This window comes from Barbus barbus (genome assembly GCF_936440315.1).
Source record: "Barbus barbus genome assembly, chromosome: 25".
Lineage (NCBI taxonomy): Eukaryota > Metazoa > Chordata > Actinopteri > Cypriniformes > Cyprinidae > Barbus > Barbus barbus.
The window spans coordinates 12,472,171-12,499,820 of NC_136753.1; the positions used below are offsets into that span (position 1 = coordinate 12,472,171).

General features: G+C 38.4%; 1 protein-coding gene across 2 annotated transcripts in view; it reads right to left on the bottom strand.

The window, feature by feature from the left end:
* LOC306844610 (trinucleotide repeat-containing gene 6C protein-like) overlaps positions 1 to 27,650 on the bottom strand; it is a 46,800-nt gene that overhangs the window by 12,420 nt on the left and 6,730 nt on the right. For both annotated transcript variants that reach the window (XM_079376869.1, XM_079376868.1), the window contains exons 2-6: positions 21,006 to 21,106; positions 16,214 to 16,235; positions 10,457 to 10,777; positions 4,804 to 7,014; positions 4,173 to 4,379 (exon numbers count right to left, since the gene is read on the bottom strand). In XM_079376869.1, coding sequence (XP_079232995.1) covers positions 4,173 to 4,379; positions 4,804 to 7,014; positions 10,457 to 10,777; positions 16,214 to 16,235; positions 21,006 to 21,068 — 2,824 coding nt within the window. In that variant the 5' untranslated portion in view covers positions 21,069 to 21,106. The remainder of the gene's footprint in view (positions 1 to 4,172; positions 4,380 to 4,803; positions 7,015 to 10,456; positions 10,778 to 16,213; positions 16,236 to 21,005; positions 21,107 to 27,650) is intronic.

A 27,650-nucleotide genomic window follows, 5' to 3' on the forward strand; every position in this document is an offset into this window, starting at 1 on the left:
AAAGAAAAAAACGACTTTATTCAATGATTTCTTCTCTTCCGGGACAGTCCTCCGACGTATGCGTGTGGTGCGGCTGACGTAGAACTAGGGCTGGGCGATATACACTCACCTAAAGGATTATTAGGAACACCTGTTCAATTTCTCATTAATGCAATTATCTAATCAACCAATCACATGGCAGTTGCTTCAATGCATTTAGGGGTGTGGTCCTGGTCAAGACAATCTCCTGAACTCCAAACTGAATGTCAGGATGGGAAAGAAAGGTGATTTAAGCAATTTTGAGCGTGGCATGGTTGTTGGTGCCAGACGGGCCGGTCTGAGTATTTCACAATCTGCTCAGTTACTGGGATTTTCACACACAACCATTTCTAGGGTTTACAAAGAATGGTGTGAAAAGGGAAAAACATCCAGTATGCGGCAGTCCTGTGGCGAAAACGCCTTGTTGATGCTAGAGGTCAGAGAAGAATGGGCCGACTGATTCAAGCAGATAGAAGAGCAACTTTGACTGAAATAACCACTCGTTACAACCGAGGTATGCAGCAAAGCATTTGTGAAGCCACAACACGCACAACCTTGAGGCGGATGGGCTACAACAGCAGAAGACCCCACCGGGTACCACTCATCTCCACTACAAATAGGAAAAAGAGGCTACAATTTGCACGAGCTCACCAAAATTGGACGGTTGAAGTCAGAATTTGGCGTAAACAGAATGAGAACATGGATCCATCATGCCTTGTTACCACTGTGCAGGCTGGTGGTGGTGGTGTAGTGGTGTGGGAGATGTTTTCTTGGCACACTTTAGGCCCCTTAGTGCCAATTGGGCATCGTTTAAACCTGAACATTGTTTCTGACCATGTCCATCCCTTTATGACCACCATGTACCCATCCTCTGATGGCTACTTCCAGCAGGATAATGCACCATGTCACAAAGCTCGAATCATTTCAAATTGGTTTCTTGAACATGACAATGAGTTCACTGTACTAAAATGGCCCCCACACGGGAGCTTCGTGCCCTGGATGTGCATCCCACAAATCTCCATCAACTGCAAGATGCTATCCTATCAATATGGGCCAACATTTCTAAAGAATGCTTTCAGCACCTTGTTGAATCAATGCCACGTAGAATTAAGGCAGTTCTGAAGGCGAAAGGGGGTCAAACACAGTATTAGTATGGTGTTCCAAATAATCTTTTAGGTGAGTGTACCTCATGCGATATGCATGCGCATCTCGTCAGTAACGCCGGTTCCTTGATTAGCGGTAAATCTCCATCACCTGTTGTCAAATGGAGCGGCATTTAATACACAGAGCCGTAGATCACTGACAAGCTACGCAATATCGCGTTCATTATCCAAGAGTTTATAGAGTTGCAGGGGTGACATCATGTCACAGAGTCTTTCTCTCTCTCTTTCTCTCGTATGCGCCCAAATGCGTTCTCAAGTACCGAAATATGGTACCGAATGATTTAATGTGAATCGGTACTCGGTAGTACCGAAGCAATTCGGTCGGTACCCAACCCTAAATTCCGGCTTATTCCTCATAGCAGGTCTTCTTTCAAAAACAAAAATTAGATGAATCTTGATTTTTATTTTTTTTTTTATCAATTTTTTTGTATCTAGGTGAGGGCATTTGCGTGCAGGTGATTGCATATAATGAGCTCAGATTCAGGAAAGACTGTACCTCGCTTTCATACGGATTACATAATCAGGAATATTCGTTTTCGATTTGAATTCGTTCATTTACAAGTAAACTTTTGGATACAGGAAAAACTGTACCTCGCTTTCATACAGATTACATAATCAGGAATATTCGCTTTCGATTTGAATTCGTTCATTTAAAAGTAGATGCTACAAGTTTTCATATACGGCAAAGACTGTACATCGATTTAGTTTCATACCCATTACCAGAGCTGGGTAGTTACTGATTACATGTCATCTGGATTACGTAATCAGATTCCAAAAATTAAGTACTTGTAATCAGAGTACATTACATTTTAAAATACTCGTAATCAGACTACAGTTACTTTTTTATGGATTACATGATTACATATTATTCACACAATAGCAATAAATTATTCATAAATAATTGATTCCCCCTAATTTCTCCTTTTCATCTTTTAAAATTTTCTTTTCTAAAATAGCCTACCGAATATATACTTATTATATATATGTATAAATAGTCCAGTCTTGCGGACATTCACACAAAGATCAGTCATTAGTCAGGTGGCGACAGCATTTGAGCACTGGTTTTACAAAAATCATTTCAGGTTTAAGAAGGGTTTCAACATTGCAGCAACTATTGATGAACACATTCATTTTTATTTGAATTATTACTCTGTAGGTTTTTTAACCATGTATTATTAATTATAACTAATTAAAATACACATATTCACGTTATTTCTTAGATACATGTAATGCAGGCATTCCAAAACCTTATTTACCAAATATATTTGCTTTAAGTACCCCTGAGATTTTAAAATAAATATTTCAATAATTAAGTATCACATTTGCATGTTCACGGTTTCTTTGATGTTGATTAATGATCACATGGCATGCAGGTAAATAAAAATATTTAATCTTTTTTAGTAAGTGTTTTATTTAAAACAAAGACTATAGAAACACAAAGACGGTTCACTCCTATACTTATGAATGGGAGAAACTGCAATGCGCAATATGTAGGAATAGTCCCACGTTCTAAATGAAAGAGCCAAATTTCCCATAGAAACCTGACTAGACCAGCCAATGCATATGCACAGTATAAGCAGGTTATGATTCTGCATGCGCATTGCCTAGCCTCAAAAATAAGCTTTTTAAACGCTATTTGAGCATAAGAAACAACATTCATGGGGCAATTAATTTCAGATTTCTGTTGCTGATTTGACATAATGTGAGTTCAGCGAGCAGTGTTTGAGATTTCAGGATTCCCCTGTTCATTAAGATTGTCTTGTATGAGCTGACTGGAGGCGTTGCAAATATGGCCGCCAAGTGAAGAGACTTTCCTCAAAAGGGAGTTCAAAAAAAAAAAAAAGAAAAAAAAAGGGAGTTTGTTTTAAAATGATTTATTTTAATTTAATTTTTTATGATTTAATTAATTGTCAGCTTTTCATTAATCTCACAACCCCCCTGCGGTTTCTTTACGAACCCTAGTTTGGGAAACTGTAATATAATGTTTAACGCACTTCATGTTGTAAATTACAATGAATGGAACAAGTTTTCTTACTCTTTTAATTTTTTACATCATTATGGTACAAGATAATGCTATTTAAATCAATGTGATAAATGAGTTAAATCAAAAGTAATCTAAAAGTAATCTGATTATATTGTGTAATTTAACAGATTACGTTACTGACTACAATTTTTGTCATGTAATCTGGAATCAGTAACGGATTATAATTTGTAAGTAATCTACCCAGCTCTGCCATTACATAATCAGATAATATTTGTTTTCAATTTCAATTTGTTCATTTAAAAGTAGACACTTCAAGATTTCTATAGACATTTCTTCGACACCGTCAGCTTTCGTCGCTGCTACTTCTTTGAAGCCGGCTTGGTCTGTCCCAGCCTTTACACCCAACACTGGTGTACACACATTGCCAACGCACATTTGTGCAAACAACATGTACAAGTTAATTTTGCATAATAGGTGTCCTTTAAAGGTGATGTATGCAATTTCTGTGGCACCAGGGTCACCAACTGAAACTGCAAACATAATGACAGTTTTCAAACAAGCTTCCCAAATACTGCCCCGTTCTGTCACTGGTTGGATAAACAGATAGCCCTGCCTCAAACCCATGCCACTGGTTGAGTCAGTGCTTGCTTGTAAGGCTGGTTGAGATGTTCAAGCAAACAGAGCAATTTTTTTTAATTGCCAAAGAGCCACAGAATTTATATTTTATAATACAAATAACTTTAAGTTGTCTCAGCTTGTAACATGGTATAGCATGAACTATTAAGCAGAAAAAATACAAACTTTAAATTTACAGTGAGGTAACGCAATCAGTACTTGATTTATTCAACCACCAGAGGTCAGTGTAGTTTAACATCATCAAATGGCAACAAAAAGGAATATGACATACATATTTGAATACAGCACATTTAAGTATCAACAATGTCTTAGTTTCCAAACTTCTATTATAGCGAGTGCTTCAATATGAAAAGGTTTCTTTATTTCATTACCTTCCTTACAGGAGCCTGATCCAGCAGGTGCATTTCCTCTGCCATAAGGTCCATTGGAGTCATGGCCACCTTCACCCCACCCCCCAGAGCCCCTTGAAGACTGGCCCCAAGCTGAAGTTCCATTGTCCACAGAAGAGTTAGAATTGGCTGGCTCGCCCCATGAAGAGGGTTCTGAGTTTGGCTGTACATTAGGGAGCTCTCCCCAGCCTGGTAAAATACAGAAAATAAAATGGGGTTTTTATGGCCAAATAATCAATAAATTATCAAAATAGTAACAGTTATCAAAAAAACTGTCTTAGTTGTTTTGTATAATACAAAAGAAGCTTAACAGATTAAGTGCACTGCATCAAATAATCAAATTATTACTAACTGAAAATTTGTAGCACAAACAGACACTAAAGATACACTGTAATAGAGAAATAAAGATATTATGGGTCAAGCTCTCAGGAATATGGACAAATCGGACTTTAAATTTCAATATTTTTAAAAAACAATTATCCCACAGTGTTACCAGGGTTGAAAAAAAAAACTTGCTAATGATAACAGGGCTAATGTTTACTAATATTTGCCAGATGTACAGAGGAATAAAATTAGCTAAAAGTTTAGAGAAAAAATATATGCATTCTCTTACCTGGGTTCACCACGGGCATTCTGTTAGGAGGAGATTCACCTTGATTGGGTGATCCATTGTTGTTGCTACCACTGACATGGTTCTGAGTGGGAACTTGGCTGTGATGTTGGTGAGGCTTGCTATTGTTATTTGGCCCAGTGAGGCTATTACTGTTGCTGGTTCCTGGATGATTTTGGGAGTTATTCCTGTCCCACATGTTTACACTCTTGCTGTAAGCACTGGGGTCACCCCAGGTGGAGGTCCCATCATCAATTTCCATTTTGCGACGAATAGAAGAAGGAGAGGGTTCTTCCCAGCCTGTGACCTCATCTCCCGGCTCCGGTCGTCCTCCTGATGCCCAGCCAGAGTTGCTCTTTTTCACAGAATTTGGGCTGCCCCATGATCCTATGCCTCCAGCTCCACCGTTGCCACATGTGGATTCCTGAAGTTTTCCACCCCAACCTTGGGCTGAACCATTGGAATGTTGAGCATCACCCCAATTACCACCCTGTGCTGGTGCTGCTTTACCCCATCCTCTCTGGGTTTCTTTCCAGTTTCTGTTGTCAGGGTCCCAAGAGGAACTTCCAGAGCCATTCTTTCGCATTTCTGAAGGGTCACCCCACTCTCCATTATTCCCACTGCCACTACTTCCCCAGCCAGAGGAAGTTTTGGTTCCATCACCCCAACCTTGTGTTTTCTTCTGAGAAGTACCATCATCCCAGCTAGGGGACTTTTCCTCAGCCCAGGATTGGCCATTACAGCCATTGGTATTGGGACCTTCAGCAACAGGATCACCCCAGCCACATTGGGATCCATTGGGAACCTTTTTATTTGCAGGAGGTTCCCCCCATCCACTGTTAGGCTGAGAAGAGGCGGAGACTGATCCTCCCCAGCCTGCATTTGGTATGGCTCTGCAAGATCCCTCACTTTTGCTTGTCTCCATTCTAGGAGGTACATTGAGGTTGGGACTGGCACATCCAGGAGGAGGTGGTGCAGGTCCAACTGAAGGTGTGTTGGAGGAACACCCCCAGACTTCAGACCCTGCACCATTCTTTTTGTACGGACTTTCTTCCATTTCCCAAACAGTGTGTTGGCGAACTGGAGTCTGTCCCCAGCCTGTGTTGCAGAGGACACGTGGGTCCAAGTCCTGACTTGGGAGCGAAGGGGCTACATCATCACTTGAGGACCTCTCTCTTCTTCTTGGGTGGCCCTCACTACTGTCCCTGCTGCCCTCACTTGCTGGAGTATCAGGGCCCCAGGAACTCATATGTTCCTGGGAAGGACCATCATTCACATCCCATCCTGTACCTTCAGTGCTTGGTTGTTTGCCCCAGTCACCCCAGCCGCCACCACTGCTAGCTCCTCCCTGCCCCCAAGAGGAGACGCTTGCAGAATTCCAGCCTGAGTCCTTTGATTCTCCATTTTTGGCATCGCTATTGCCCCAGAAGGCAGTTCCATCTTCGCTGGCAGGTTCAGTAGGTGACTGACTGAGGTTTCCTCTCCAGCTGTTCACTGGACTCATTGGCTCTGGTTTAGTGTTATTTGGTCCATCAGTTTTAAGGTTAGGAGGTTTCATGTTGAAAGATACATTTGTGGGTGACTGATGCTGTTCTGGGACATCCGGGTTGCCCCATGCACAGTCCCCTACAAGGTTTCCATTGACACAACCAGTGCTACCATTTCCATTGGTGCCATGAGGTGATGCCACTCCTCCTTGGCCACACATACTGTGCGAAAGTGGATTTGAGCAAACCATGCTACTAGGGCCTGACCCTACTCCAGGACCCTCATGTCCAAGTGCTGGCCAAGCAGCAGGGTTGGCACTGGGATTTAGGTTCAGATTAGAGGCACTCCAGTTGGACTGTCCTCTACTGCCCATGGACAAGTCAATCTTGCCCTCTGAGACCCAGCCCCTGGTAGGGCCACTTTGACTAGAGACCATGCTAGAAGAAAGATTAATGCTGGCTTTGCTGATTGGGTAATGACCCTGCTGGCTAGCTCCTGTAGCCATAATAGTGTTGCTACTGTTGCTGACGACCTCTGATGTGCGTTCAGCGTTCAAGGTGCATTCTGGTGTCTGGTGGCTCTTGCCGTATGTATTGGAAGGCCAAGTGTCGGTGTCGTTACAGTTAATAATCACTTTATCCCGGTTGCTGCTGTTGCTTTTGCTGACTGGGATGCTCCAAAGACAATTTTCATGCTGGGCTCCCAGTCCACTTTGATGGGGAAGTCCTGTAAAACAAAAACACAGGGTTTATTATAGCAAAAAGAGATAAAAATATACATGACACCATTTATCTTAAAATAAAACCAAGGGATATTCTTTTTTTATTTTCATTTTAGCATCTCCATCACTAAAAGGGAAGCTGAGGTGGAACAGTGTTCATTTACTGGAATGAAACCAAGACAAGACCGTCATTCATCATTCCTTGTGGTCTGCAAAGTCCTCGCAAAAATTAAGCTTCACCAACATGTTCCACGGATACTCAAGAGGATGCATACTAAACCAATATGTACACGTTTCTCTCTCTCATTCTCTCACTCACTCACACACAGCTTTTCTTCTTTCCAGCTATAATCAATCATGAGCCAGCAGGTAATCGATGGTGTGTAAATTATGGTAGAGAGCAGAAAGAGGGCATTGATTTACAATGCAAAAGCAAATGCACTCTCCACAACCACTGAGAGCATTCCTTAGAAACAGTACACACATGTATTATCCACCCCCTTAAAGGGGCATGTGGCAGCTATATGATTCACTGCATAAATCAAATATCTTGCCCATGACCAACCTAACGTTTAGTTAATAACATGTTTTTATCCATTTCCTTGGTGACTGCCTTCTTAAGCAACCAGTGTATTCTTTGTAAATGAATTTGTGGGGTTTATGATATCGCCTGGCCACAATACTGCCCAGTGCCTCACAATGCAGTTCTTCCATCTACAAACGTATCCCCTCATTTTGCACAGCCTTATCACACAGGCTATAGTGCATTTCAACATCAACCATGCAACCACTGCTTAATTTTGCATTATCAACAAAGTAACAATAGAGCTGAAATGCCATTAGATTGACTTGGCACCACTTTTTTTGATGGAGCTCAGACAATCCAGCGACTTATTTTCCTGTAGCCAGCAGCTCTCAGGGACGCCATTTTATCAGAGCTGAAATGCAGCCAAGAGAACAAGTCTGCTGTCTACAATTCTGTCTCTCTCGCTTTCATTCTCTTTTTCACTTTCTCCTCACACACCCTCCTCTGCTTGCTCTCGCTATTAGTCACATTCTCTCCCTACAGAGAGAAAGCAAGAGAAAAAAGGCTGCATGATAAATTAATCACACATAAGGCAGAGGCTTTTTCCTTGCACCTTGTTACTTGAGCATCCTGGACAAAACAAAACAGAAGACACAGGAAGTGGGAGTTTATATACCTAGAAAGTGGCTACACATTACTAGCCTCAAAAAAGCGAGATAAAAATGTTGTGACCATTCAACCTCTGTCGAAGAGTCTATAAGTAGCATGCTGCACTGCCTGTAGTACCTCTGTCTTAAATGGAACATTAATTTGCTGAACAATTATGGGTGAATGCCCAGAAAGTTTCCAAACTTTGGAAAATAACAGCAGATCCAAAAGAAAAGAAAAAAAACCTGAGATGTTCGCCTACCAATTTAGATTTTCTTAAAACATTTGCTTTAATACAGTTCACAATTACAGCTTTCCAGTGCCAGACTTTCTCTAGCCAAAGTCTCAGTGACGTAAAAGACTGTGCTTTTGTCTGAAAATAACTTCCTTTCATACTAATTCTGTCCTTTGGATCAAAGGCCTCACTTCTTCCCAAGAGCGGAATGGCAAACATGTTTTAAAAGCTCATCAGTCATGTTTTCCACTTCAGATCACAGTGTTCTTTTAGAAGGGCGCCGAGAGAAAGAAGAAAGAAATAGACTGAGTGACAGTAAGAAAGAGAACGAGAGAGAGACCCAGACGGGTATCAGCTGGGGAGACACTGTGCTAATGAAGCCACAGAGGGGGCTGGCATGAGAGACAGGGACCACCTCTAGTTTAGACATGCATGAGATCATATCTGTACCATAACTCAAGCACCACCCTGCTAATTTAGCATGTCCATGCCTTTATACCTCTCAATAATGCCTGTTCTAGAACAAAACTAATCAAATCTAACTGCATGACTAGAGCATACAGCACTGATATTGACAAATACCACAACTGTGATTTGAACTGTTAAATGATATATATTTAACACTTCATATTTCTGTTGCTTTAAATTTCTTAAAACTAAAAGGACAAAAAAATTTATTAAAATCACACTGAAAAAGCAGCTCTCAAAACTTGTTCTGCTACCAAGAACTGGAACTCTTTCAGCTGACCCAAAAGAGGAGAGAACTCATTCAAACCACACATGGACTTGAAAGTGGACTTTCTAGTCCTAGATCCTTTTTGTGTTCGCTTTAGTTGTCATATTGTCTCCATATACTTTCCAAGCACAGATTTATTTATTTATTATTAACATGCTGTGCTTTTGTTTGCACAGTACAACTCTCTCTGGAAGGACATCTTTGACAGTTGAGATCTTTTTTGAGTGTCCAGTTACAACATTTACATTTATGCATTTAGCAGACACTCTTATCTAAAGCAACTTACATTGTACTCTAAGTATACATTTGATCGGTTCTTGCTTTCCCTGGGAAATAAGCCCATGGCCTTTCCATTTCTAGCACCGTGCTCTGTTTGATCTACAGGAAGGCTGCATTTGTCAACTAAGATGCAGAGTAAAAATGGCCAAACTTAAAAACCCATAGAAAGACAACTGACTGTCTTTGAATGCAACAATATATCTTATGTAAATGCTCCACAGAAATGTGTCTGATCAGGGTCAGGTAAAAACAAAAACACATAGGGCTTCTCTAAGACTGATTTATTTAATAATTATTATTAAAGGAAAACAACTTACTAATCAATTATTAAAAAATATAGTTCTGCACATCCCAAAATTAAACCATAGGTTTTGCAGTTCAAAAGGCCATTTCACAATTTCAAATAAACTTGTTCTCTGTTTAACTTGGACATTTGATGGTGTATGAATCCCAGAAGCACACACATCTAAAATATTAATTAGCAGAAAATCAAATGCATATGAAACAGTGAAGACAATAATGATTTAAGAGTTGACAACGCCATTAGGAGCCTTGAAACAGCTGGTGAGCCCCTGTTCCCAGGGAATCCCCTCTGTCCAAGCTCTGCTCTTCCACCTGCCATTAAACCAGATTGGAGTGAATCACAAACACTCTCAGTCATCAACCAGAGGGATGTAAGGGAGGGGCCCAGTAAACAATAATTGCAGAAAACACTAGAGACAGAGTCCCTCAACCATGCCGCTCCCATGACCTCTGGCATAGAACGAGACTTAAAAGGTCAATGGCAGGCGGGTGTAGCAGGGTGGGGGACACAATCCCACCCTCGGTCTTTAAATCATAGCCACTCTACACTTCTACATCCCAGCTGGGCCATGAGGAAGAATACAATCTCTCTATCAAGACACCAAATGATAAAAAAATAACATAATTCATCTCTATTCACAGACCTGACATTGGTCAAGTGAAAAGCCTGTCAAAATAAATATCTTAGTCTCTCCTTCAAAAACTGAACATGATTCTCACCCGTGTGCCGTTTGCTGGTGGGCGTCTCGGGAGGGGAGATGACCTCAGACTGAGTGCAAGCAGAGGTCGGGTTCAGAGTGCCTGTAGGTAAAGGTTGACCCCTCTTCAGTAGCTGCCTCTGCTCCTGCTGTCGGAAGCGTGGAGGAACCTCTCTGGGCACATATCGGGGACTGGGCTGCTGTAATGGAGGTATCTGCTGTTGTAGGGGATTACAAGGGCTATGCTTGCCATTGCTGGTGGTGGCAGCTGAGGGTACAGGCAGGTTCAGGGTCAGAATGGGGCTTGAAGGGATGCTGGGATTGGGTTTAACACAGTCTGGCACTGCAAGAAAAGTGGAAATTTAAAGACAAAATTCAAATTTAGATAAACCAAGTAATAGAAATAAGTGGCAATATATCAAATTACAATAAAATGCCAATCATCTTATTTATAGTCTTTGATAAATTTTTAAAGCTGCACCACATAAGTTTTTTGTTGTTGTTGTTGTTGTTAAAAATGAACAAAATGTAAGTACTGAATGAGTACATATATATAAAAAATATCAGGTTATAAAAATTCACATTTTGGCATTATCCTGATTCACTGTGCCTAAATTATTTATTTATTTACATTTTGAGCTGTCAAATCAGATTTCAATTTTTTTTACCTATGTCATCCAATATTGTTTATGTCACATCCATGTGCACAGAATACAGTCTGACTACAATATAGCATGTGTGGATGCAACTTCTTGTTACAACAAGTAGTGTTGTTTCAACTAGTGAGCTAGCTAGCATCTAACACTTCCAGTTCTGAACAGCAACCCTGGTTGACCTTTTGGGGAATCACTCATTCAAAACAAAAAGAATGCTTAACTCCAGAGAGTTCAAAGGGGAAAGCAACAGAGCCTGTATCAAAAAAAAGAAAAGAAACTATTCTTAATTACTCAGATCACATGCTTTCTCATGTGTTTTGCTGGAAAGGTTTTTTTTTTGGTCTAAATGACCTTTGATATGGTGCTGTAAAACACTAAGATATTTTGCGTTAGATGATTTTGTCCATACAGTAAAAGTTAATTTGCGTCAATGGGATTTTGTGATAGCATTTTCATTTTGGGGTTAATTATTCCTTCCTTAATTATTCTTTATTTAATTCACTGGAAAGGAAGATCGTCATTAAATAACTGTTTAAATTTCATTTTTGTTTGTCACACAGATCTAATCGAATGGTGTCGGAACTTCTGGAATCTATCACTCACATTTACTGCACTTTTGTTTTCTTTTGAAGATTGAAAAGTTCAAATCAGTGATTAGTACATGATTCGAACTTTCTTTAACTTCTTCAAAGTCTAAATGGCAAAAACCTACATAGAAAATATATTATTTTAAATAAATAAACAAACATCTGTAAATGGATTGTGCATTTTCAGACAGAGATCTCCTCACCAGTATTCACTATGAATGCTGTAGAGGAAGAGGAGGATGCGGCAGTCCTTGACTTTTGACCACAAAACACTCGAAGAAAAAAAACTGTCTAAGTTCTATTGTGCTGTGCATCTCATTACTGCACAGAGAACATTTGGAAAAGCTGCATGCTGTAGTGACTAAAGACTACCAACAATATCAAGTTCCTTTGCCAGCCTAAGCTTAATTTTCACAATTTCCAGGGAAATTCTGGGTAAACACTAAACAGGAGGGCCATCTGGGGCAAGGTTCTTTGAGAAGTTTACACACAATGCTCAGGAGAAAAGAACAAGATTAACATCAGCCTCAAGCACTGAGCAGCTCTGGGCAGAGTTACTGTAACTCATCCAAGGATTTGGGTTAAAGATAGACACAGTTCGAAGAAAAGCTTCATGCAAAGATGAGCCATTTATAACAGCCTGAATGGCAGATTTGCTTCAGGAAATAAAATGATCTGGAAATTCACACAATGGCAAAAATAAAACACGATCAAACTGCCTCGTGCAGATCTCAGCACATTTAAAAAACGAAAGCCTCGAGTTTGTGTCTAGTGAGTGGGATCAGGAGATACTTACTAACCAAGCAAAGAACTCAATGTTTTCCATCCAGTTGTGAATTGAATACAGAGATCCCCTGGAGTCATTTAAAAACAGAGAGCTGCTGGCCGCTTGCTGAAGATGGTGACGCACGTCTATGATTACATTCTGCTCAGCGTGCCTATCCATCGACCATGCTTCCAGCCAATCAGGATGCAGAGCAGTCTTGCCCGTCTCTTTCTCTCCTGTGCCCTTCTCCTTCACACATTTCGCCTCCTCCTCTACACTTTCCCTCTCTCTGTTCTCTCCTCCATCCCCCACAGCCTATTCGACTCGTTCATTGTCCCTATTGTTCAAAGTGCTTGTGAATTCATTACAGGAAGCAGATGGACACTGGGACCACAAGATCTTCACACTGCCAATCTCAGACAGGCAATTTGCTGTGGGGCCTCTCTCATTCCATCTCTTCCTGTCTGCTTCAATCTTGTGCTCCATCTCTCTCTCTCAAAATCGCACATAAGTAAGCACATAAGTATGGCTCTTAATCCCAGAATAAATCTGCCACCACTTCTCTTTAAAGTGTTCAGAAGCTGGAGAAGAAACAGAATCCTTAATAAATGTATTACTGTATATGTCTGATGTGTTAGGGGTGGGAATCATCAGGGACACTGGCAGAAAAATATTATATCAGCATTAGGGTCATGAAATAATGTTTTTTTATGTTAACAATTGTTTGCATGCGTTTCCTTCTTTTGTCACAAAAGTAAAAGTCTGGCTGCAGTTGAACCCGCTAATTTCCCTCTATCAGTTTAATAAATATGAAAAGATCCTTGACTCTCTTAACTCTTTTCTTCTCGTAAATATTAGTGAATTATGTACACATTCTATATACCCCCTATCTAAATACAAATTCAATTTGCATTTGTTTTGGGATGATATTCGTTTAACGATACAAAGAGAAAATTACAAATTCTCAAAGGCGCACAGGTGTGAACTGCTGACAAAGTGCATTAGAGTCGGTGCAGAGGATGAGAGATGGTTCTTTATAATAATACATTTATCAAAAATACACTTTGGGCAGCATTTGAATCATTCTACTTAGTTTTAAGCCTGAAATTAAACCAAGGTTCAAACACTGATACAACTTGTCCACCAAAATGATGCCATGTGCAAGTGTGCTTCAGAAGTTTCACATAGCTTTAATTAAATAGACAAAAAAAACAAAACAACCACCACCACCTTTGGTTAGCTAAAATCTGAGTGACCAGAGAACATAAAAAAAAAAAAAAGATATGAAGGAACCTCATTCTCTTCTATAGATATTTCAGCCGTGTGGTATTATGTGGGGCCACCCTAGCCCACCCGTAAAAAGGGCATAATGGGGGGTTTGGGAAGCATTCTTGCTATGGAGGAAGTTGACCTGTCACTTCTGGCATAAATCTGGTTCACTTTGTAGCTTATTATGGCTTACAACTATCCACTTAAAACAGGAAGTTGACTAGCTGATTGACATTTAAAGCAACTAACCACAGCTAATTTGTAAAAATGTCACTGCGAAGCATTGTTCAAAGATGTTAAAAATAAAGTTAAAGCACATTACTGATACACAGAAACTAAAGAGCATTTTTGACCCTTCCCTTTTATTGTATATTTTTTAAATTTATATTATGTATTTATTTACATTATACATTACTATATATATCTTAATATTCTCAATTCCAAAATATCATTAAGCAGACATGGACTCTTGAGAGTGATGAAAATGAGCTTGGCGTTTGTTAATTTGCATAATCATACAATCACTTCTGGATCATGAGTTTGAATTCATTCTGACAAGTTCTAATGGACATTTGTAAACTGTACTACTGTGACGGCAACTCGATATGCACGACAGTACAGTTAAATAATATGATAAATGAAGGCCTTTAAACTGATTAATGCGTTCCAGAATAAATCAACATAACAGAATCTAAACTTTCATGATTAATTTGAGTATTTATAAATGTCACAATTGAAGACCCTCCTTTTATGTTCAGGCAAATTAGCCGCTAATTAGACTGCATTCAATGAAAATCAGCCTCATGGTGAGTGTTGACGTAATTAATTGGATGAGAAATTGCAAATTAATTGCATCAAGAATTGCAGTTTATCAAGCAGAGAGGTGATGCTGTTATCATTTTTTGACGCTGTAATATTCTGCTACAAAGGGAAATCACTGTGAACCTCAGAAAACATGCAATGCAAAAAGAAAAAAAAAAAGTCATGCATTTCATTTTTCCATTACCCATTAAAAAGTTATCTGACTGCAGGAAATTTCCAACCCAGCAGGGCATAATTGGGGCAGAAAATGCCTCAGTCTGAACTCTGTTTTATTGTGGCCTTGCTGTGCCGCACTAAGAAATTGGTGACCTTTGCAAAAAGCCACTTTCACTTACACAGTAAATGGTTTTGCATGTTATGAGGAGATGTACCCTTTTAAACAAGTCTGAATGTTCAAAAGCACAGGCATAGCTCAAACATGCTTGCTGCTGCTGGGGCCACCAACTTTTACCAAGAGAGGTGGGTTAAAGGTTGCTTCTATCTCTCATCTCAATGTCCTGATCTCTGAAAAATCTTCCTTTATGACTATTTACATTTATTTTGAGTCCAATAGCCCATACTAACAGAAGTCACCGAAGTTAATTAATCTGTAATTATAGACCTTCCACATTCATGTAAATATGCATGAAGCACACAGATCAATATTTCAGGATAGAGGAGAACAATACAGACAAGGCTGCATTTTCATGCCAGCACTGTGAAAGGCACACCAAATATCCATCAAAATCTGTCAATGCAAGAAAACAAAACATTCAGACCCCCAGACACAATAAGTAACACTTCATGCCAGACTGTCCATCATCTGGAATTCACCAGAAACTCAAACTTTTTACAACCGCAATATTCAAAAACTGTTACAAATATTTAATAAGCTTCTAATACTGCCAACATTACAATAACACGTACACTGATGTGAACAAAAAACAACACACTAAGTACCACCATGGAAGCAGTTTTGTTGGAATTAGAATTTATCAAGTTGCTGCCATTTCAATAACATAGTGGTACCATGCGAATACCATCGTGAATGATATAGTAACCAAAATATTAGGGCTGGGTAACTAGTGTTGAGTCTGAGAACATCTTGTAGAGACTTAATTTTATGTTGTTACTTATACTGTATATATTTTTTAATATCTCTTTACATACAACGTCGACTTTTTGTCAAGTTCAAGTACAAATTTACTAGAGAGTTTTACAAGTCTGAGTTCATTTATAATTGCACTGGCTGGACTTGATTCTGAGTCTGACATTGAGTACCCCAAATGTAGTTACAGATTAATTATATCTCTATTTTTATTCACTAAATATATACAATATTCAATTAAGTCTGAAATTTTACCTTAAGTTGTAAGAAAGCAAGAAACAATATACAAAATGAAAATTAGAGCTTCAAGAGATTCAACCTGCGTTGATACTGAGGAGTATCACTCATCCCAGTATGACCCGTCTAGGTTTTGAACATATGCTAATGAAATAATGCATGTGTCACCAAGCATTAGCTCGCACAGGCATGAAATCAGAGCGACAAAAGCTATCTTCAGACTAATGAGGGAGATCTCCATATCTGCTGACCTTACTACACACAAGCCGCATTACATTTTAGCTGAATTACTCTTCTGTTGAAATATAACAATATTGTATTTTTAAAAATTAAAAGGACTTTGAAGAGTACTTACCTTTGGTTTTCTGTTCAGTATCCTATAAATGAAAGCAAGAGATGCATTATCAGCAAAAGCCATGATATATTTCACTGTACTTGTTCTGTGTAGTAGCTTACAAATTATTTGCATAGTATAATGAATATTCATACCATATTTCTGTAGCAGGCTGCCCTGACATTTTACTGCTAATAAATTATGTATTCCAGTTGTGTAATACATTTATGGATAGTCTACATTTTCTTCATTATCAAAAATATATAAATACAGGTGTATTAGATAAATGTGTGTATTATGTGTATATATTAATAAAAGCATATACAAATTTCAGCAAAGTATCACCAGAGTTATAAATGACTATAAGGATGCACAAAAAAGGATGCATTTTTTGAACCCAACTCATTAGTGTCATGTTCAGAAATATGGACATGATTACTACGCAAATATAGTGTGTGTTCCTGTTGTTGTTGTTTTTTGCCTACAGCCTGCAATTAACTCTATTAAAATACTTTTAATGTACTGGTACTTTGATAATAAAAGTCAATATTAACATTAAAATAAAAAATAAATAACACCGCCATCAGTACTACTGATACAGGTCTGGTAGACTTGATTTGGTACCCTGTCTGACTGACAGGTGGCACTAAAATGTTTTAATTTGCTCTGAATGCCACTGCATTAGATGACGTATACGTATTATAGACGTATACGTTTCAAGCCGGCGCAAGAAAGCAAAACCATGATTGAGGCAGTGGATCAAAACTTTTCCAGAATTCTTCCTGCAACTTCACGTTTTGAATTCATGGTTTGTTTCATGGTTCAAGGTATTTTAAATACACAGTATCCTCACAGAAGTGAGTAAACCCCTCACATTTTTGTAAATATTTTATTATATCTTTTCATGTGACAACACTGAAGAAATGACACTTTGCTACAATGTAAAGTAGTGAGTGTACAGCTTAACAGTGTAAATTTGCTGTCCCCTCAAAATAACTCAACACACAGCCGTTAATGTCTAAACCGCTGGCCACAAAAGTGAGTACAACCCTAAGTGAAAATGTCCAAATTGGGCCCAAAGTGTCAATATTTTGTGTGGCCACCATTATTTTCCAGCACTGCCTTAACCCTCTTTAGGCATGGAGTTCACCAGAGCTTCACAGGTTGCCACTGGAGTCCTCTTCCGCTCCTCCATGACGGAGCTGGTGGATGTTAGAGACCTTGCGCTCCTCCACCTTACATTTGAGGATGCCCCACAGATGCTCAATAGGGTTTAGGTCTGGAGACATGCTTGGCCAGTCCATCCCCTTTACCCTCAGCTTCTTTAGCAAGGCAGTGGTCGTCTTGGAGGTGTGTTTGGGGTCGTTACGTTGGAATACTTCCCTGAGGCCCAATCTCTGCTTCAGTATGTCACAGTACATGTTGGCATTCATAGTTCCCTCAATAAACTGTAGCTCTGCAGTGCCGGCAGCACTCATGCAGCCCCTGACCATGACACTCCCACCACTATGCTTGACTGTAGGCAAGATACACTTGTCTTTGTACTCCTCACCTGGTTGCCGCCACACACGCTTGACACCATCTGAACCAAATACGTTTATCTTGGTCTCATCAGACCACAGGACATGGTTCCAGTAATCCATGTCCTTAGTCTGCTTGTCTTCAGCAAACTGTTTGCGGGCTTTCTTGTGCATCATCTTTACAAGAGGCTTCCGCAGAACTTATTCTCCCTTTTGTTTCATTCTTTTTATATTTTATTTTATTTAGCCCTGTGTAATGGAACATGTGGATGCTGAGGGTGGGAGGGTGGGATGATAGTTAAAAATTGTCTCCATTGAAGATTTTTTCTGTTATCTTATATACTTTCTCAATAAAGACATGTTTAATAAGAAGAGGCTTCCGTCTGAGATGACAGCCATGCAGACCAATTTGATGCAGTGTGCGGCGTATGGTCTGAGCACTGACAGGCTGACCCCTTCAACCTCTGCAGCAATGCTGGCAGCACTCATACGTCTATTTCCCAAACACAACCTCTGGATATGACGCTGAGCACGTGCACTCAACTTCTTTGGTCGACCATGGCGAGGCCTGTTCTGACTGGAACCTGTCCTGTTAAACTGGCCTGTTTGGCCAGCGGTTTATACATTAATGACTGTGTGTTGAGTTATTTTGAGGGGACAGCAATTTACACTGTTATACAAGCTGTACACTCACTACTTTACATTGTAGCAAAGTGTGATTTCTTCAGTGTTGTCACGTGAAAAGATATAATATTTACATAAATGTGAGGGGTGTTCTCACTTCTGTGAGATACTGTACACGGTGTGTATGCTCCTGAAATAAAAAGTTCAGAAAGATGTGATGCATTGTTTTTGTTAATATGATTCATCATATAGTCTCTTTTAAGGGTATAAATCAAGTATTTTCCATTGTCTAGTCTTTAATAAGCAAGCAAAATTCACAATAAATTGTAATATCGAATTGCAATAGTTATATAATCGTAAATACTCAATTATTCCAATTTATACTGAATCGGCACACAAGTATTGGGATAGTATTGAATCGGCAGATTAGCGTATCGGCCCAGCTTTTGTAAGTAGCATTTTAAATAACAGGTTCAAGATCATACTGTGGGGAAAAAATTATTTGATCCCCTGCTGATTTTGATGTTTGCCCACTGACAAAGAAATGATCAGTCTATAATTTTAATGGTAGGTTTATTTGAACAGTGAGACAGAACAACAACAACAAAAAGAAAATTGAATTTTCTTTCAGAGGAGAATGATTCAGAGGAGAACTGGGTGAAAGTTTTGTGGTCAGATGAGACCAAAATCGAGCTCTTTGGTATCAATTCAACTCGTCGTGTTTGGAGGAGGAGGAATGCTGCCTATGACCCCAAGAACACCATCCCCACAGTCAAACATGGAGGTGGAAACATTATGCTTTGGGGGTGTTTTTCTACTAAGGGGACAAGACAACAGCACCGCATCAAAGTATTTTTGTAGTGTGAAAACACTAAAATTTTAGCATTTTTTTAACTTGGTGAGATATAACCCCCCCCCCCCCCTTTTTTTTTTTTTGTGGGGGGGGTTCAAAATTGTACCCAGCCCAAAATAACAGCATGACTCAACAAGCACCAACCCTAAAACAAAACTCAACTTCAAGTCTTATAACACACCCTGCCTCGTAATCTCGACAAGAGGCCCAGCAGGGGCCTGGAGTGAATCGTATTGGCACAAACAGTGGCCTGCTAATCGAGTGGAAACAGACTACAAACGGCCCTCTGTCAGAGAGAAGGATAGGGGGGAAGAGGAGTAAGAGAAGGGAGCAAGGGCAGTGTGCTACTTTTCATTCCCTGGTGCCATTCCAGAACTGTTATAAAGACCGTTCTTTTCTTACTGCCCTTTTAAGTACAGAACACCAACCTCAGATCACCCGGGTTCTGAATAAAGATATTGAAGTACTCAATGTGCATTTGCTGAATCCCAAAAGATCTAACCACTGATTCAAACACTAATTACAAATTCTTAATAAGAAAGAATCTTGAAACTGTTAAAGCAAAATCACAATCTGTTGTAACTGATATTAAATAAACTGTGTGGGGTTGCACAGTTTATCTGTAGCATATCAGTTTATGTCTAAATACAAGACACTTTCTAAAACGTATCAATATCACTCCATATTGGATTCGATATCAGTCCATATTGGATACTTAACTGTGCACGATATTTTCACCCTTTGATTACGTTTGTCCTCTAATATTAATCACACCCAATAATTAAATGACTGATCTGGAGTAAATCTCAAAAGAAAAAATATATATATATTATAAATTTTTATATAATTTCTGATTTCACTTGTAAGATTTAAAATTATTTTTACAGCTTTTGGGCCAGTTTTACTAACAGCTTGTGGCAGCGCAAACTGTCTTTTGGTGTTAAAATTGTACTGTCAGGTTTTACTAAAGACGCAGAGTGAAAAGGTGTGGACAGTTATTTTTGCGCCTGAACTTACTGAATATGCATTTGTAGGAGTTTCCCTTTCAGCTGCAAAATTTATGGGAGGAGAGTATTCAAATGAATCAGGCAACGTGTTTTACTAATGTTTGTGCTCGTCAAATTATTGGTATTTGTGCCATTAATTAACGGCCAAAAAAAGCATGTCTTATTTTGCGCTTGAAATGGCTGCAATTGTTGCTGCTAGGAGGAGGCACCGCAGAGAACAGGGAGCGTGTGGTAGAAGGGAGAGGATTTTTTCCACAGGTATTAATTTATTTGTAATGCCAGAAGAACACATTATCTGAACATATCGTTTGCCAAGCCATGTTATTTTTAATTTGCTTCAGGAAATAAAATATGACTTCAAACCCTCAACTAGGAGTGATGCAATACCAGGTCTATCAAAACTTCTAGCAAACTTTCATTTTTTTGGCCTCTGGTTCTTTTCAATGCTCTGTGGCTTCTTTATTTCTTTATTTGCGACTACGCTAATTTGCGCTGCGCTTGGTATATTTTGTTGGTCGATATGTAAATTAGATGTTGCATCTATGTTCTTTAATTTGCACATTGTTAGTATATCACCCGCAGAAATTTCCACTTCCATCGGTGCCGTTTTGGAATTGCGCTCTCGCGCTAATTTGCCCTGTTTAGTAAAACTGGCCCATTGACTTTAAGGAAAACAGCAGATAATTTTATCCATCATTGTCATCCATCAGTTATTGGCCTTTTATTAAAAAGAATAATGTCTTCTCAGTCCAGACTACCAGAAGTGTTTTTTCCTCTTTTTTTGTTAAAAATAAAAATAAAACACTGACCGTTTTCTGCGCAGTATCCTTCTTTGTCTCTTCTTCTTGCTTTTTCTTTTTCTTTTCTTCCATCAAATGGTTCTCTCCTTGTGATGTTCAGCTTCTCTCAGCTAGAAGACAGACACAGGTCAATCATTAATAATTGTCACGATGGAAGACCCATCCCACGAGACCATGCAAGAGGACTATAGGACTAAAGTGGGCTGCAGGATCTGCAAAATTTAGACAGTAAAAGAACAGATACAATGTTTTCAAATCCAACTTTATCACCCACTCATTTAAATTATGAAGTGGGTGGAGGGTGTATGATTAATCAAGCCTTTATTTAATGTATCTGGAGACTGGTAATGATTTCTGAGACCCAACCTGAGGCCAAATTGAGGGCATCAGTCTCTATGGTAATTCTTGTTAAGTTCAACACTGCCAGTGACCCAAACCCAATACAAAGGCCCCAAAAGGCCATGGTAAAACTCTGACCGTGCATTGATTTGACAAATTGATTGTGCTACAGGGGTCCATCCACATTTTGTCAGTGCCAGTGGGTATCCTGACTTCACTTATCTCACTCATGCATGGTTTAGAAAGCATGACCTAGCCAAGTGGATAAAACGATCCCCATCTTTCCAAATGCAAGACTGTGCACAATGTATTACACCCTAAATCTAAGCGCATTTTCCACCCAACATCTCATTCCACTGACAATGCAAACATAAAAGTCACAAGTGTTAATTCATAAACAGCTCTATCATACACCAAAAATAGCAGGGAAGGTGTCCTGTTGTGTTGCCAGTTTGTAAAGGAAAAGCTGTCAATCAGTGAAACTGCAAGTGACAACAGTGCATTGTACTTCGAAACAACGCCCTGGCAGAGAGCCATGGCTGGACCAACGCTTAGAGTTGCCAATCAGCTGTCCTGATTTACCCTCTGGCTCAAACCCCTCCCATTGGCTAGTAAACTCATCCCCACTTTTTCTGTCCAATCAGAACACAGGCGTTTGAGCGACTGACATTCACATTACCTCTTGGCAGAGGTCCAGATTAAGAAGATAGGAAGCCGCAGTGGATCATGTTGAAATTACCCAGTGCATTTTGTAGAGGGGGGACACTGAACGGCTTTATAAATATCCCACACCCTGTGTGTGCTGGAATTTTCCAAAGCCTACCAGTTCAGCTGTTCATAAAATATAACCATCTGTGCCAGACAATCGTGCTGATACAATCAAATTAGGACTTAAACATACTGTGTTCTTTGATTCTGATCAATTTGTTTTTAATGGCAAGCACATACAATAAATTTATTGGCACAGATTATAATTTATTACAGGTTTTACTTGCTCAACTTCTCCAATAAATGTAAAAATACATAGTCTCTGATGTGTTCAGACATATCTTAATCAATATACTGTAAATATGATTAATTTCATACATTGTTTTTATATTAATATAAATATATTTGAGGTTTATAAGTTTTTTTCCCTAATCAGAAGAACCATCATTACACAATCTACGGCATTAAATCTCAAGTAAATTATCAAGTCAAGTGTTTCACTAAATGGACGCAAGGACAAATTATATTTAATAGGTTACAATTTATATGACCTAACAACACAGTGGCAAAATTCAACTCATGAACCCTTTCAAAATATCTGGATTTTAGCTTTTCTCATAAACTCATAAAATGTGGTCTGATCTTAATTTAACTCACAATTACAGACAAATTCAAATTGACTTCACTAATAATACACAAACAATTGTACTTTTTACATTTTTATTGCAGTGCAGGGTGAAGAAAGTCAATGAACCCTTGACTTTAGTAACTTACATATCCTCCATTAGCAGTGAATCCTCAACCATATGTTGCTTACATGACTTTGGACCTATTTTGGACCATCCCTCCCCACAAATCTGTTTCAGTATATCAATATTTCTGAGCGGTCATGCTAGAACACTCACACAGCATCTGCATTGGGTTAAGGTCAGGGAAACACATATTTTCCTTTTTTCCCCAGCCATTCTTTAGTTGACTTATTTGTGTGCTTTGGGTCATCGTCTTGTTGCATCACCTAACCTCTCCTGAAGTCATAAACTGTTGTACTGACATTCTCCAGTAATATGTGACCTTGGACCACAAAACCAGTTATTAGGGTCAAATTTCAGAAATTGAGATTTATACATCATCTGAAAGCTGAATAAATAAGCTTTCAATTGACGTATGCTTTGTTATGATAGGACAATATTTGGCCAAGAGACAACTATTTGAAAATCTGGAATCTGAGGGTGCAAAAAAAATCTAAATATTGCGAAAATCGCCTTTAAAATTGTCCAAATGAAGTTCTTAGCAATGCATATTACTAATCAAAAATTAAGTTTTGATATATTTACAGTAGGAAATTTACCAAATATCTTCATGGAACATGATCTTTACTTAATGTCCTAATGATTTTTGGCCTAAAAGAAAAATAAATCATTTTGACCCATACTATGTATTTTTTTGGGGGCTGTTGCGATTTGTCGATTTTATTCAACTTTTAAAAATCCTCGACTTCATTTTGCTCACTTCGACTAACCGGCAAAATACCGGAAGTGGCGCATTTCACAGACGAGAATCCATAATCCATAATTAGACTGTTTTCCAAGGCTGCATGATATATTAAACCCATTTAAAAATCACAATTAAGCATAACTGTGAATTCACAAACGCTACAATTTAATTAAATTATATGCGATGCAATTCTAATACAGTATATGCGCTATAATTATTTACATGCGTGTAGGTTACGTACGTGCGTCACACAGTGGCTCCGTTCACAGTACTTCCTGTTATCATTTACATGAAACTCCATCTCTGCATGTTGTTGTGAGTTTGGGTTTATTGTAACGTTCATCTGGGAATGCAACGTGCGCCATTTCATCAGATTTGTAAGGTAAATCATTTATAAATCTACGCAAACAGGAGAATACATCCGAGAATTCAAGATAGAATTCAATAGCTCAAACCATCACTCTGAGTTTACAACTTTTGATGTCCACATATTCATTTAATTACAGCAGCTATAGCATTTCTGTCCTAAAGAAATGGCCAAATATTAAAGATTAAGTGGACATTTGAACTAAATGTTGTTGAGGCAATATTAAACAAGGATTAGATCGTGCAGTAATGTGTAAACACAATCGTCAGGCCGCTGGCGCCCCATGCAGGCCCTTGTTGTAATGCGTAATCTACATTAGCTCTATTGGTTATAATACATTATATAATATAATAATAATAATGTATATAATATAATACATAATACAATGTATTTTAACAGTTTTGTTCAATAAAACCATATGATTTCTTGCTTTTGATACTTTATTTGAACTAATTATTATTGCCTCATTGCTATTATACATGTATTTTAAGTAATTTTAAAGGCTATTGTTCACTTACATCAATTTTTATTACCACCAAAAAATGTACTAAATTACTATAGGGCCCTATGAAATCCGTTTTATTTCCAAATTCAGTTTTTTTCCATTTTCTATACTGTTTTAATGGTTAAATAAAATTTTATTAATCAAAAAGCCTGTCTAATTAATTGAGTTTTACAGTTTTATCTGTACCAAATTCTGTTTTCCATTAATTTCTGGATTCCATTTTAATGGTTCCATTAAATTTGAATAATCAAGCATATCCAATTAATTGATTATTCAATTTATTATTTGTTTTTTTTTTCAGAAATACTGCACATTTACATTTTTCTCCTAAATAAATTCTGGTAAATAATATTTCCGCTAAATACTCCTTTAAAAAGTGTTTTTTCATTATAATTAATTGTATTATTAGTAGACTAGAACATGTGGATATGTTGTGACTCTTACACTATAATACTAAACTTTGATTTCAGTGACTTGGACTATGGACACTTGCTTCTTGCACTCTATGTTGCACTTTACTTTTGCTTTAAAAAAAAAGATTTAATAGAAACTTTGATGGCATTTGGTTTAATAAAATATTCTTAAGTTAAATTGTTGTTTTTTTGTGTGAAATTAATCGTTTAGATTAATCGATAAATTAGTCAAAAGATTAATCGAAATAAAAATACTCGTTAATGGCAGCTCTAGTATTTTTGGCTATTGCAACAAATGTACCCCAGCGACTTAAGACTGGTTTTGTGGTCCAGGGTTACACATGTCTTGATACACTTTGAATTCATTGTTCCTTCATTGGCAGCAAAGTAGCAGTGTCTGTTCTGTGACAGTTCAGAATTTCTTACATTTGTAGACTGGGCACCCGAGCAACCCATATTTCCATTCTCATTTCCAACTGACAATTATCTTTTGGGGATGTCATAAAACAGAGGTTTACTTACTTTTTCCAGCCGGCCTTGTCAACAATGACTCAATGTCTTCAAAAAAGTTTGAAAAGTAAAGAAAACTGTTTGTGTGTTATTAAGTCAGATTATGCTTGTCTTTTATTGTGAATTAGAGGAAGATTAGACCACATTTCAAGGCAGAAATCCAGATATTTTCAAAGGGTTCACAACGTATTCTTGCTACTGTACTAAATGTAACTTTTATTTGATATATTTGGTAACACTTATTTTAAGAACCAATTGTCATTATTGACTACTAGCATTTTGCAGTATAAAGCACAGATTAATGTCTTATTCTGCATGTCAATATTTTAGATTCCTTAATACAAAACTCGCACCTAAACCTAACAACCACCTTATTAACTATTAATAAGCAGCAAATTATTAGTTTAGTGATGCAAAAGTCGTAGTTAATAGTGAATATGTGTTCTCTGAGCTCAAGTGTTACCATATATTTATTACTGAAATCTGTTAATATGAAATGAATAAATACCACATAGAGATTTCTGAGTCATAGTCTGTTGAATCAGAGTATTAAATTGAAACAGATGTATTGAAGAGATTCTTGAAAATTAACTAAACATATCAGCTGAAACACCAAACTTAAAACAACTTTTTTTTTTTAGTTCTTTAACCATACTCACCATAAGTAAAAAACTCTTAAACCTACATTTACATTTATGCATTTGGCAGATGCTTTTATTCAAACTGACTTGCATTGCATTGAAGGTACAATTTGCCAGTTCATGCATTCCCTGGGAATCGAACCCATGACCTTGGCATTGCTAGCACTCTACTCTAGGAATAAACATCTCAGTCGATGTTATTTGTTTACAATTAACAAAGTTACACCAGAATGCACAAAAAATTCCCCAATGGAAACTGACCCAAGTTTCAGAATAAATATATCACTTTCTCTGGGCACACTGAGCTATATAATAAAAAAAGTGAGATTTTATAAATGCTCAAAAAGAATGAAAGAGGATGAAAAACAACATTAAAATACCTTAAATGCAAAATAAAAACAAAGTGTGAACAAAAACAAAAATGTTCATTCTCACAAAATGAAAAGTCCCAAGTTGCATGATCAAGCAACGCTTAAGATGAAGAGGTGCGAGGGATGTGGTTATTGATCTGAAGGGCAGGACAGGGGAGGTATACAGAAAAACCCACTGAAAGGTGGTGTGTTTCGGAATGGGCTGTCTTGGCTAATATCCAGACCTTTGGAGGCTGTGAGCAAAAGCTTGTGTGCTCACAAGGACTTCTGGCAGGCCACAGCGGAGGGGAGGGGAGAAAAAACGTTAACGTTCGGCCTTCCTGCCATCGAGTATTAGCAACCTGCAGCTCCCTTCGGTAGTTCACTGCACTGACTGGGTCATCAAGAGGCCTTCTCAAACTACAACTAAAGAGCAGCTTAGCACTTCCTATGTGCTAAAATTACTGAGTGCTAAGGATATATGGGATTGGGAGGAGTGGGCACAAACTGCTAAAATTAGAAAGCTGGGTCGTCACGTACAACCTGACTCCAACTGAACTAATTTGGATCTAGACTCCAACTCACTGACTTATTGATCTATGACCGGTTGCATAAACTTCTTAGACTACTATTAAAGTTAGTTAATTGTATAAAAACATAGATTGGAACTTAAATTAGTTTAATTAATTGAGAGCCTAGATTTAAATTTATCTATTTTTGAAGTTTACACAGGAAAAACAAGGGCAATTAAATTGATGAAAAACAGTCAACTCGCAACCAATTACTGAATAACACACATTTCAAGTTAGCAAAGAGCCTTAAGTTGTGTCCCGGCCTTACCACGTAGTGTTGTCAAAAATATCGATACTGAAATATCTGAACGGTACCAATATTAATTTCCCGAAATATCGATACACCGATACTAGCCGAGCTGTCACTTTCACTTCTCTCCAAAGGCGCGTGGACAAGCACCACACGTGACCGCACTCGTCTCCTTCGCTCTGGTTAAATAGCAAAAGTGGAGTGAATAGAAAGATGACTGCTCTGGTTGTTAAAGAACACAGCAGGAGCGCTATCTGTAGGGATCTATGATCTCCGCGATGCAGAGAACGCGCACGGAATCCAGTCATAAAAACGGAATTTACAGTTTAACGCGGAATGTCACGGAATTTGTCAAAGTTTGGATGAATTAATCAAAAGTAGGTCATTACACTTAAATCAAATCGCGATATGGACTAGGATCTGTAAATGTTAAGCTGCAAAAGTGGATTTAAATATGAATCCTGCATGTTCTGCGCGTCTCTGTGTGAATGTGCTGCACGTGCGG